General features: G+C 39.1%; 1 protein-coding gene across 1 annotated transcript in view; it reads right to left on the reverse strand.

Moving 5' to 3' along the window:
• The window catches only part of LOC124551108 (WD repeat-containing protein 36), a 99877-nt gene that overhangs the window by 67761 nt on the left and 17737 nt on the right, over positions 1–14379 (reverse strand). Inside the window, exon 2 of the mRNA XM_047126046.1 lies at positions 7128–7409. Coding sequence (XP_046982002.1) covers positions 7128–7406 — 279 coding nt within the window. The 5' untranslated portion in view covers positions 7407–7409. The remainder of the gene's footprint in view (positions 1–7127; positions 7410–14379) is intronic.

Here is a 14379-nt window from a genome sequence, read left to right on the forward strand (position 1 = left end):
TTACAATTTTCCTATTGGTCATACCCAAATTGATGTATGTGGCAAATGTAAGAAACTTCCCACTAAGTTGAAAGGTCCGCATACCTCTGACAGTAGTAAAAGAGCTGCACAACTTGAGTTGGATATTCACAAGTGGTGCAGCAGGACATTTTATCAATTCATTAGAACAAATGAGCAAGAATGTATGGGCAGGAATGACATCGTTGGACTAGCTTTCGACTTCATGCAAAACCTGCCTCTGCCAAACATCCCAGTGTAGGAAACATTCTATTTACGTCAGCTGTGGGTTAACTGTTTCTGCATTTATGATATAAGGTCCAGGCGTTCCATGATATACTTGTATCAGGAAGGTGAAGCGAAAAAGGAAGCAAATGAGATCTCTTCATTCCTGTACCACTACATTGAAAACTATGTAATGAAGAATGTTAGAGAAGTACACCTGTTCTCAGACATAGCATCTGATCAAAATAAAAATAATGCTGTAATAAGGATATGCCTTCCATTGACAGACTGGAAAAAAAAAATCACTCACAGTGTTCCCGAAAGAAGCCATTCGTTTCTCCCTTGTGACTGTGCATTATCCATGAAGGCCAACAACAACTTCACAAGGCATCCAACCACATGTCAGCATGCTGCCACCCTCACAAGACAATATACTTTGCAAAATGAGAGAAGGTAACTGAAGTCGGCAACTAGTGAATGAAATAGTTTTTAGACTTTCAATAGTGTTGGTATAAATGATCACAGAACTATGGTTCTTAAGATGTTATAGTGAAATATGGAATTACTTGTTACAACAGAAACGCTGCTGATGTTCTGACTTATGTCCAAGGAATCCAGGAGAATATGGCTATTGACTGTGGTTGTATGAGGGCGGATCAAGTAGTGGAAACAACCGTACCAATAAATGAATCTAAGCAAAACAAAATCTATAGTACCAACAGCAGTATTAGTAGATGGGTAATTGGTTATGGGGTTCATAGTAATTTTATAGTGGTAGAAAGTAGTAGTAATATTAGCGTTTTTGTAGTATTAATATTTTTATTTTTTCATAATGTTTAAAGTACCAAGAACAATTCCTATATACATTTTTTTTTATTAACCACAATAATGCAAGTTGTATGGCCTTTGTTAACTTTTCCGATAATACGCTGTCATTGTGAATAATAAATAAAAAAACAAACAAATACATAAGTTAACTGAATTTTCCGTCGCTGCTGGGCAGAACATGATCATTATATTAAGACAGAAAAAACTTCTTAATGTTCTGCAAAATTATGTTTATTTGGTCATGCGTTGGCTTTCAGCTTCTTACACAATCCTGGGCATATAGATATTAACACAACAAGACACTTATTTATCAATTAATGAAAAAACATAGATACAGATACGGTAATCCCAAAGCAACCATACGGCCACAAATAGGCAACTTCCCACATTATGTCACATTGCCTCATATCTTTTCCATTATCTGTGTCAGCCTTTCGAACGGAACAGCAGGTCATCAAACGTATCACTTCCTGCAATGGCTGGATTGAGCAAGATTGACAACGTACTACGAAAACAGAATGTGCATAAGATTAAACCATTTTGTACAATGGGCTACAGAAATTTATCAGTAGTTACAAAGCCTGGTGCACAATCCCATATATCGGCAACATTTCAGACAACCTTGGAAAAAAATTAAAGTCTCAAGACTACAGACCTGCATTTTATAATACCAATAACTACCTGAACTTGAGAGATGCTTGAGATTGCGGAAGAAAGATCGAAACTTTGCTGATCATCTTTTAATAGAAGAACACTGATAACATGATGCAGAATGTGAACACTTACAGTCTGTTATGAATGTTAGCCTTTTTGGCTAATTTAATTATTCCCATGTGACAAAGTGCAACATTTTCCTCTGCAAACACTCTGTAACATTTTTGCATCTTCTGTACCAATAATATCTGTGTAAGTTGTATAAATACATGATTAAAGACCCCCAGGATGCTACAAAGTTTAAGAATAAAACCAAAATGAAACATCTATTGAAGAGAAGCATTAGCAAAGTTGTTAATTATCAATGCACGGTTAGGCACAGACAAATGAAGAGACTTTTTGTGCAGTTTTTTTTTTTTTTTTTTGACACACACACACACACACACACACACACACACACACACACACACACACACACACACACTCTCTCTCTCTAAGACTCTCGTATGTAGAAGGACGATGAATATGTGTGACTTTAGATATGAAGTATTGCGATCTTGTTGTATCAGATGTGTGTTAGAAAACAATATCAAACATTTTATTTATTGAAGTAAGTGAAGATGAATACTATAGGATGAGGATTTTCATGATTATGAAAAGCATCGGTGTTCCCGGAGTCTGCTGCCGGCAGCTTCAACTAAAAGGTCAGCGAAGTCCAATAAAACAATTGCCTGTATTTTCTGTTTGCATGAATCATGATGGGGAGCAAGTAACGCAAAAAGGCAAAATTGAGGAGAAAATTTTTGAAAGGAATAAGAACTGGACGCAGGTTACGTAAAAATTTTCCAAAGTAAGCTGTTTTGTTCAGCGCAACAAAGGTAGGATGGCTATGCAAGTTGCTTGCATGGTTACGCTTTGTAGTGCCTCTTTTGATGTAGATAAAAACCTTTTCCTATTGTTCCCTTCCTTGGATTTTATTGGCGAAAAATTTACAGGAATTTTTCAGTGTGATACACATTGTCAGTAAAACATAACGAATTGTGACACAATAGTTTGCACATTATAATAGATGATTATCAAATGTAATAATTAGTGTATGAAATTTTAACATTTTTGTGAAATTTCTATATTTTGCATATTCATATAACATGGCCGAAAAATATATGCCCATTGTTGATAGCGATAGCGGAAACGCACTCAGCCAAGATGGTGTAGGAATTGCAAGATCGAACAATCGAAGTTCACGCGCCATGCATGCCTACTGCAGAAGGTTTATGCAGATCAGAGATGAGTGTCGCAGGAGTGAAAAATGACAGTGACACTCCACATCAGAATAATCTTGAAGACACAATGTTTACAACTGACGAGACAATGTCACACACCTCCCAGAGCGACATACCACTCATGAATGTTTGACACAGAATCTGAACACTGCCACACAAGATATGAACATGGTAAAACAGCACCAAAACATTGTTATGCAAGATCTAAATGCAATGAAGCAAGAACAAAAACAAATATTCAAGGATTTGCAAGACATGGTCTCACAAAAATTTGATGACTTATTCAAAAATTTTTGCACTGAAATCGATAAAAATTGAATGATATGAAAACACAAGTAAAGCATGAAGTAATTTCTGAAGTTAACAGTAACATTATGCAGGTAAAACAGAAGGTAGATTCTTTTAATGACCATCACGACTGAGTAGAACAACAAATAAAGAAAATCACAAACACAGACATTGAAGCCACACAAAACCAGTTGGTTTCGACATGAAAAAGGTAACCACTGTCGTTAACAAACTAAATAATGACTGTGAAGGTGCACCTCTTGCTGTAGAAGAGCTACATTAAGGGTAGCAACATTAGAAGTTGACTCAGCATGCACTAAGAAGGAGAGAAAGAAGATATCGTGAACAAGGTAAACATTATCCTACAAGCCGCAGAAAATAGGATCCACAATCTTTTAGCAGAATATATTACCAGATATCTAAACATGCATGTAAATAATACACAGGCTACAGTGAACATACCCCAACCTGTTGGTATCTATTCACAAACTGTCACGAGTCCCACAGCAGGTACCACTGACAGTTATAGATTGCAAAATGTAAACATATCCACAACTCCCAACACCTGAACAATTACCAGCCAGAATTACAGGTAACTACAATAACAACATAAATACGATTGAAAATGCCATGAGTCTGTCAACTATTTTTGCAGACCAAGGTTTGCTGAGACAGTGACAGTTTCCTACATTCACTACCGAAGGTAAAAGAATGAATCCCATATTATTTATCACTACTTTTCGTCATGTATTTCCACGCAACTGGATGGAAGCACAGAAAATCAGATTTGTCGTGCAATATATGCAAGCTGATGCGCTTTTATGGCCAACTGAATTGGTCGAACGTTGCAGCACTTATATCCAATTTGAACGACCTTTCCTCAACAAATACTGGTCTGAGCAGTGCAAGAAAGACTCAGACACGAGGTTTTCAACCCTGCACCATTCAATGGCAAATACGGCAGTCTACGTGGATACTTTGAAAAATACCTGAACAAGACGCACTACTGGACGAAACCAATATCACAGGCAGACGTGTCAAAAATTTGAAAAGTCGTTTACCATCGCACATTACAGAAAAATTTGTCACAACACCCGCACACAGCACTGAACATTTTCTGTCAGTGCTCGATTCTATCAACTTAATCTGTACCCCACAGAGCAACAAAAAAAAATCAGGCACAACAGCAATATAGTTATGCAAATCAGTGGGAAAACATGATTAAAATACACAGCAAGGTTGGTACACACAACAGCAAAATTACATACCCAAAGGTAATGAGTACGGTAACGGGAATGGAAAAAAAACAAACAATTTAAAACAAATTTCCAAAAGCAAGCAAATTCACTATCACAAGGCCCTATGCCGAATATGAATAGAAACAGTCAGCTGCAACAGTGGCCGACACGCGGCAACAATGCCATGCCTTATGCTGTACCGCAGCTGACCTTTGGACAGCAAAATAACTGCACAGGAACACAAATTGGCGACGTACACACACACAGTGCAACTCACTGAAATTTCTCCAGGTATTGAACTAAGTCACACTACGACACCAGAAAACAACAACTGGTCGTAGTTAAGCCTCAGGCTATGTTGTATATAGCTTAGTATTTAATTAAATCTCTGTGTACGTATATCAATAGGTTCCTTAGTTCTTAGACAGTAGATGTATTTGTGTAGTATTTCCGATTATTTTATATTTAAGTTAGGTACATATTGCATTCCTATTTTGGTTGCACTTTCTGCCAGCCTGTTGCACATGCGCACAGGTCAATGTCTCCTCTCCTGCCATCAACGAGTATTGTTGAGCACGCGACAGCTGAGCCATAAGCTAATTTTGTTTATACTTTTGCTTTGCATGAAGCAGTGTGTATTACTTCTCATTGCTGTTAATTTTATGCCTATGTGTACAAATCAAAAGAATTATTTATGCCTATACACATTACTTTATCTTAAAATATACTCCGGAAGAAAAGTTACACTTTGAATTATGTGCACTATGTACAATTATATTGCGATAAAAAATAAATGTTACCATGCTTCGTCATTCTGTTTTCCAATTTTTGTCAATTTAGTATCCGTTATTTAGTTTGCCAATTTTGTCAGTTTAGCATCCATAAGAGTACTCGTTGTCCTTCACAATTTTGTCTGATAGTGTCATTTCTGCAGTGGGTCCCTTTGGTATGGGCAACTCCCACTCACTGATTTGTCAGAACATCAATTCATTAGGTGTGAAACCTGTTGAAGAATGTGGAAGGTTATTGACAACTTGCATGAAAGGAGTTGCATATTCTACCAATCGGGTGTGTTTGTCATGGGTGTACGTCCTAATAAGCCGGTTAAATACTTTAAAGACTTGTTCAATGGGGCTTGCTTCTGGGTGAAAAAGGCTTACTAATATGTGCTTTATGCCCTGTGAGGTCATAAATTGTTTCCACTTTTGCCCAACAAAGTATGAAGCATTGTCAGTTAGTAGTCCCTTTGGTTTACCTACTCTTCTCAAATAGTCTACCTCAATTCTCTTTCTGATATTTGTGGCTGTTGCATTTTTAATGGCATACATTTTGATATGTTTCGAGAAAATATCGTCTAGTGCTACTACATATCTTGCTCCTCCTTTACTTCTTGGATATGGACCAGCTATGTCCAGGGATACAATATCTAGAGGGTTTTTTGTGAGTATTGGTTGTAGCTCAGTATATTTTGACACATTAGACTGTTTTGATTTTTGACATATTGCACACTTTCTTAATACCTGTAAGACTCATTTTCTCAAATTTGGAAAATAACAAAGTGTTGCAATTTTTTCAGTATATTTGCCTACTCCATAATGTCCCCATACATCATGAATGTGTCTTATAAATTTGTCGATTTAATCTTCAGGAATACACACACGATATCGATCAGATTTTTAATGTTGCCTATGAAACAAAATGTCCTTGTACTCCTAATACCATTTACTTACCTTTCCACCTTCACCATGCTTATGGTTTTTCATGACTTTACTCCATCTGTGATCTTGCTGTTGTATAATTTTCATTTGCTTACAAAACTTAAGGTAATCAGACTGTTGTGTTGTACCTTGCATTCTGAGTTCTGCATCTTGCTCTGTCAATTCACCAAATTCCTCTGAACCTTGTGGTAGCCTAGCCTAGACAGGGCATCTGCAATAACATTCTGACTTCCTTTAATATAAATGATTTCGAAATTGAATTCCTGTAAATATAGGCACCACATAGCTAATCTACGGTGCAATAGTTAGCATGTTAAAAGAAATTACAGTGACTGATGGTCACAGTATACGTTGGTACTTTTGCCCCACAAAAAATATTCAAACTTTTTAAATGCCCATATTACCACTAAACTTTCCAATTCTGATACAGAGTAAAAGACCTTTCTGCTTCCAATAATGTGCAACTAGCAAAACAATGGTTAAAATGCCATGTTTCACACTAAGCTACACACAAATTGAAGTAAACAGCACTAGTACATGAAGAAACAACATGACACTTCGTAAATGATTAATCGGTACACATTATTTCAATGAACCAAAGTTCCTTGGCAACTAGTCCATGATATCCTCATACATCCTTGAACCAGTAGATGAGTATTTCCCTTCTTCCTTCCCAAACAAAGGAGGCGGCGCCAAGTGTAATTAGGCCAGCAATGTCCCTTTCTGTTTGCAACATTCATTAGTCACCTTAAGATGGCCTAAGAAGTCAAATGCTAGTTCGTGACCAAATACATGCAGTTTTGCAGAACATTAGGAAATGTTTTGCTTTTTAATATTAAATCAATAAGTCCATAAAGGCATGAACATCAACTGGAGCCAATATCCAGTTTTCCTACCTGTGAGCCGGCCGCAGTGTAGACGTGGTAGGTGTCAGCCGCAAGGCAGGATATGTCCTCTGCGTGCTGCGGGCTGGTGCTGAGCAGGGCAAGGTGGGACAGCCCGTACGTGTGGAACGCCTTCCCGATACATGTCACAACCAGGTGCTCCTTGCGGGAGCGTATGTACCTCAGCGCGTGTGGCACGTGGTTGCTGACCAGCCCCAGGGCACGGGCAGGAGCGAAGATCCGGCTGCCTGCCCTGCGCGTCTGTGTCACTGTTGCAGTAGTGGATACCATTTCCTGAAAACGGGTCATTATGTAGAGTGTATAGCACAGAGGTGGTTTATCCGTGTGGCACACGGCCCCACACTATAAGGAACCCTGCAGCCACACTGTCCATACTTTTCTAGGGAGCATTAATGATCAGAAATTTTGAACTGAAACAAATAATTCAATTTAGGGTTATATTTGAACACTTGTAACGTATTTTTAAAGCACCAGCAATATTTTTAAGGCACCAGCAATAATCTCTCAACAACCTGAAACCGTATATATCTTTGAACCTTTGAAGAATATACACTGCCGGGGAAAACAATTAGTACATCAAAAAATTAGTACAACAGGAATGATGATGTCAATTCTGATCCGATGATGGCATATGCCACCAGGAAGACAGTAGATGTACAGATAATGATTTTAACATCATCCGCCAACAGATAGTGTAGCGGCATAGCAACCAGAGCACCATCTGTGTCTACCCTTTAACAGGGAATGCTCAGAGCAGAATAGTCTGTGTGGTGCAAACATGTGAAGCAAGCAGGCAATCATTCCATGGAGATGCACTTGTGTTTCCTACAGTCAACAGTGAGTTTGAAGGGGTCAAACTGTGGCCTTCTGAGTAGGATGGTCATTCTGTAGAACTGCCACACAAGTTGGACATGCTGCATCAGTTGTGCAATTATGCTGGCATGAGTGGTCACATGAACATCCCCACACCTGTAGAGGAGGTTCTGGACTTCCACGTAACATAGATGCCTCCCTGGATCATCATACTGTAAAGGTGGCTGTCGCAGATTTTACAGCTATCATAGCACAGATAAGAGGTCTTGTTAGCCCAGACACGTCAACACGAACTGTTGCGAACCGGTTATTATTAGTGGGACTACGGGCACGCATAACTCTAGCCCGGCTTCCACTCACACCACAGCATTGACGTGCACAGCTCGACTGGTACTGTCAGAGGATCCCTTGGAAAACAGAATCGTACATTGTGGTCTTCAGAAATGACAGCAGATTCTGCCTGCACACAAGAGATAGTCATTTGCACATACGATGTAGACTTGGTAAGCACTGTCTCATAGAGTGCATTCGTCCAAGAGACACTTAAGGTCTGGGGTGCGATAAGCTACAACCACCATTCACCTTTGCTGTTTCTGGAAGGAACACTAACAGTGCTCAATACACGTAAAATGTTTGTTAGATCTGTTCTTTTGCCATGCTTGCAACACGAAGGTGATGTGCTGTTCCAATAGGAACACACTGTCTGTGAAACTCAATGTGCTCTGTAAGACGTGCAGCAAATTCCCTGGCCAACCCAATCTCTGGAATTGTCTCTAATCGAGCACATGTGGGATGTGATGGGACGAAAAGTGACTCGCCTACCAAGAATCATTACAGAAGCATGTGTACAGGTCTAGCAGGTGTGGAATAACATATTGTAGGACAATACTTGCTATCTGTGCAATTGACTGGATGCCAGAGTTCAGTGCCTACATTGCCATCCTTGAAGGCTGCACCACTTACTAATACGCGAGTTCAGCATGGATCAATATTAGTCATAATTGCACTTCTTTAAGGAACTTTGATATATGATATGGCAGCAAAAGAGGTTTTTTTTTCTTTTTTTTACATGATCTGTTCACCTATGGTTGCTATGCATTATTACATATATACTCCATGAGATTGGTTTCTTCAGGTTGTCAACAAAGCTTGCCTGCAAATCATTTTCATTTGTTTTTATAACCTGGCACCTATTGATGTAGGTCACTAAGGCTGTAACTCACTGTAAGGTCACTGTAACTCAGTGGGACCAACATCAGTGGATTTCACCAATGACTGCCTGCGGCCACAGATCACCGATCTTTTCAAATCAGTGCACCAGCACATGAGCAATCTCACGAGAAGCCCACACAGTATCGGATTTTTTAATTTTTTATATTTATGACATGTAAAGTTCAGAACCCAGATATGAAAATTCCAAAGATGTTCAATGCATCTGAGCATCTTTAATATCCCAAAGTCAGATCTATTTTTTGACAGGCAGCTTGACTGTGAGGTAAAATTGGACATCCACCATAAAGGGGACCTGGGTTCGATTCCTGGCTGATGGAGGATGAAATACTTGAAGATAGGGGTGGGGAATCAGTAGCACTTGAGACGTAATTGATGATTTGAATCCCGTTTCAGTCACTATTTTTTTTTATCTTTCTTTCATTCAGTTCAAGTACCTAAGTCATTTAAATATAAAATTCATCAAATATATTTTAATTAACATGCACACTGATAAACTAAAATGTTATGACCACTGCCCATCACAAAACTGGATACAGCCTGGTAGCACTGCAGGCACATGACGCAGTAACAAAAATACACTATTGGCCCTTAAAATTGCTACACCACGAAGATGACGTGCTACAGACGAGAAATTTAACCGACAAGAAGATGATGCTGTGTTATGCAAATAATTAGCTTTTCAGAGCATTCATACAAGGTTGGCACCGGTAGCAACACCTACAACATGCTGACATGAGGAAAGTTTCCAAGCGATTTCTCATACACAAACAGCAGTTGACCGGCGTTGCCTGGTGAAACGTTGTTGTGATGCATTGTGTAAGGAGGAGAAATGCGTACCATCACGTTTTTGGTAACAATATTTCCCATTTATATACTAAATATTTAATTATACAGGGTGGAGAAAAATTGTGTCATGAAATTTTAATCCTGAATAGCTGATGCCAGTAGGAACAAAAATTACTAATGTCGTGTAGGTTGACAACACACCATTTTTAAACTACGGAAACTTGGTGCCACGCACTCCGACTGGCCACGGGATTGCCCTGTTGCTGGATGCTCTGGACAACGCGTGACCGCAAATGATTTGCTCCATGTGCATTACCATATGCTAGTCCATAAACAAAAATCATATCTCATTGTTCTTCAAATGAATACTGTGCCGCCATGCTTACTGTATGATTAAATCGCAAGTGACGTGTGTGGTCCAAAGCGTAGCTAACGTGTGATTGCCTACAACGTGAGATGGAGACAAACAGCAAGAACTATTTGACACATGTTCATATTGGATTGGGGCAGTGACGGGGCGAGGGATGTTTGTATGTATGAACCAATAAATGGCAACAGGGCAATCCCCTATATATTACTTGAATTAAAATATATAGCCTACATCCTCCAGAATGCTCATTAGATTATCATACACAAAAATTTGGAGTAAATTGGTAAAGAACTTTTCAATAGTTTTGGTAATGATGATTCCCCTTTATATATTACACATATATTTATATGTTGCACATATTCACAAATTAGGTATATAAAAACACACATATTTGAATGCAGTGTTATGTCAAAATTTCCTATCAATCAACCAACTTCTTTTAGAGTTTTGTGAGCACAATCATAATACGCAGGCTGAATTCTCTGATTTTGAGACAGACTACACAAGGCAGCATCTGCAGTGGCAGGTAACTGTCAGTTTTGCTTGCTTGTAATTCAAGTGATTGTAAAAGCCTGGGACAGTGTGATAAATGGATTGATGCTGAATATTGCAAAGACTCACGTGGTACATTTCAAAACTGAACACTCAAAATATATACAGTATTAAAATACAGCATAACACTACCTAAGGAAGAAGTTGACACAGTCAAAATTCTTGGACTGAACATGGACAGGACTTAAGCTGGAGTACACATGCCAAATTCCTGTCAAATAAACAAGTTCTGCATTAGCGATGTACATACAAGCATCGATACCGCTCGACCAACTAGGAATCAAACTGTCACCACTCACCTCCCCTCGACCTCAGGCACATGTCTTACATCATATGTCATATCCACATCATCATCATAACCACCACCACCACCACCACCACCACCAACAACAACAACAGTTTGCGGGACCATATGATATGTGGCACAGGGTATCTTGTACTACCACTAGTCAGTCCCTTTCCTGCTTTGTTCTCAAATGGAACAAGGGTAAAAACAGTTACCTATGTGCTTGTGTATGGCTCCTGATAACTCTTACATTGTCTTTGTGGACCTTACATGAGATGTAAGTTGGAGTCAGCAGGACTGTTCTACAGTCTGTACAAATACTGGCTCTCTAAAGATTCTCATTAGTGTGTTTGCAAAAAGAACATCTCCGTTCCTCCTGGGATTTCCATTTGAGTTCACGGAGCTTTTCCACATTATTCATATGTTGACTGAACATACTAAACTGCTTTGATGACTTCCTTTAATCTGTCCTGGCTGGGATCCCAAATATTGAAGCAGTATTCAAGAATGGGTCCACAAATGTTCTAAATGAGGTCTCCTTTATAGATGATCAGTACTGTCCTAGAATTCTCCCAACAAACCAAAGTCAACCATTTGCCTCCCCTATAACAGAACTTACATGTTCTGTCCATTTAGTATCACTTTGCCACATTAAGCCTAGGTATTTAGTCTATGCTATTGCCTCTGGCAGCACACAATTAACCCATTATTGCCATGTGCCATGAATTTATATCATATCAAAGAGACCTTAATAAATGAAAGGTTAACTGATCTTGAGTGCAAGCGATTGTAGGTGCAGGTTCTACAGGAAGCTACCGGCACCTCTGATATGTGGTGCCATTTTCGGAGTGTTTAGAGTAATTCTAGAGTCATTTTGTGTTCACATCTTTGCTTACTACACATGGATGAAAAGTTAACGGCCATTGTTTGGAGAATTACAGTTAGAGAGAGAAGTCCAGTCCTGGATATTATTTGTTTGTTTTATATTATTTGTGATGTAGATTACTGGTGATGTAATAAGCTAGCTGCATATGCAAATGAATTTGAAAAGTATCGTTTGAATGTAAATGTAAAATGCTTGTGCACTTTTGTGCGCATATGTGAGAGACGAAAACAAGTGAAATGAAAGCAAGTATCTCCACTGATTTGTATCACCAGATTACTTCAGTGGCCAACTATGTTTATTATTTACGTACAAGCATGCAGCAACATGCACTACAAAACATGTTCCAATATGCCGTGCATAAAAAGGGGATTTTTTTCGAGTCTCTTCTCTCGGTTTCTATTGGTGATAGAAAGGTAGGGTAAAGAGTTTTGGACAGCCCTTGGGCTAGGGAGCATTTGTATACCCAACAGAAATGATTGTTTTATAGTAGCTACACCACATTACTGGGTCAAAGTTATAATGTCATACATCCTCCAGCTAATGCAAATGGAACAAATCTGTTAGTTCTTTTTGCTTTAGCTGTTGTCAATGGTGTACTTTAAGGGGCTTTAATGGGCTTATGGAGGCACCACTTACAAGGGAACCTCCCCATCGCGCCCCTCTCAGATTTAGTTATAAATTGGCACAGTGGATAGGCCTTGAAAAACTGAACACAGATCAATCGAGAAAACAGGAAGAAGTTGTGTGGAACTATGAAAAAATAAGCAAAATATACAAAATGAGTAGTCCATGCGCATGATAGGCAACATCATGGAGAGTCTGAGCTCAGGAGCGCCGTGGTCCCGTGGTTAGCGTGAGCAGTTGCGTTTCGAGAGGTCCTTGGTTCAAATCTCCCCTCGATTGAAAAGTTTTTTTTTCTTTATTTTCGCAAAGTTATGATCTTTATGTTCATTCATTGACATCTCTGTTCACTGTAATAAGTTTAGTGTCTGTGTTTTGCGACCGCACCGCAAAACCGTGCGATTAGTAGACGAAAGGACGTGCCTCTCCAATGGGAACCGAAAACATTTGATCACAAGTTCATAGGTCAACCGATTCCTCCACAGGAAAACACGTCTGATATATTCTATACGATACTGGTGACGATATGTGCGTCACATGACAGGAATATGTTGTCGACCCATCTAACTTGTACACTTGGTGAATGGGTAAAAAGATTCTTCTACCTTGCCCGATTTAGGATTTCTTGTGGATGTGATGATCACTCCCAAAAAAGTGATGAAAACATAAGAGTTTGTCACATAAACTGCAACAAATGAATGCAACAGTTTCACAGTCACACAGTTTTCCCTGTGCTCTGTCAAAACATATGTTTTTAACGTTTTCAAATCTTTCCGTGTGTAGACTGTCAAATCCTGCATATGTCCAAGCAAATCTGAACATGTCCAGGAATTTTGGAGAGCGAAGTTGATTATGTGTAAGTGCCTGAACTGTGATAATTATCTGAAAATAAAAGTTTAAACTTTTCACTCGAGGGAAGTGTTGAACCAAGGACTTCTTGTTCCGCAGCTTCTCACGCTAACCACAGGACCACGGCGCTCCTGAGCTCATACCTTCTTCCTTGATGTTGCCTATCTTGAGCATGGACACTCAGTTTGTATATTTTGCTAATTTTTTTCATAGTTCCACACAACTTCTTCTTGTTTTCTCGATTGATCTGTGTTCAGTTTTTCGAGGCCTGTCCACAGTGCCAACTTATAACTAAATCAGAGGGGGGTGCGATGGGGAGGTTCCCTTGGTAGTTCATGGGCAATTCCTGAGAAAAGCTGAAACACATGGTTTCTGCATACCAAAAATAAGCCATGGATTCAAAGATGGCTATGTACAGCTAATGGCTGTAATATTGATGATGTACAGGGTTAGTCAAAATTATGTTAACATTGAAATGGACATAACACATAGAGAGCAGAAATAATTTATTGAAATGTATTGTAACATGTACTGTATTGTATTTTTAGTTGTTGCACAGTTGATCATTGTAATAGCTTCAATCTCTTCTGTTTGTAGTTGACACAATGGCTGAATGATTGACACTGGAGCAAGCCTGATGGAAATGTATGGTTCGCCAACTCTTGTCTGTGTAAAGTATAGACAGCAATTTACATGTGAGCCACCAAGCCGTTTAACAGTGTACTGCATCTACAAGAAGTTTGTGGATACCGGATCGGTAGCTAACAACTATTGAGGCAATGCAGGATCCCCAAGATCAGACACACGTGAACAAAATATTGCTCTTGCGCAGGAAGCCGTGTTGCAG

Source organism: Schistocerca americana, chromosome 9 (assembly GCF_021461395.2).
Source record: "Schistocerca americana isolate TAMUIC-IGC-003095 chromosome 9, iqSchAmer2.1, whole genome shotgun sequence".
Taxonomy (NCBI): Eukaryota; Metazoa; Arthropoda; class Insecta; order Orthoptera; family Acrididae; genus Schistocerca; species Schistocerca americana.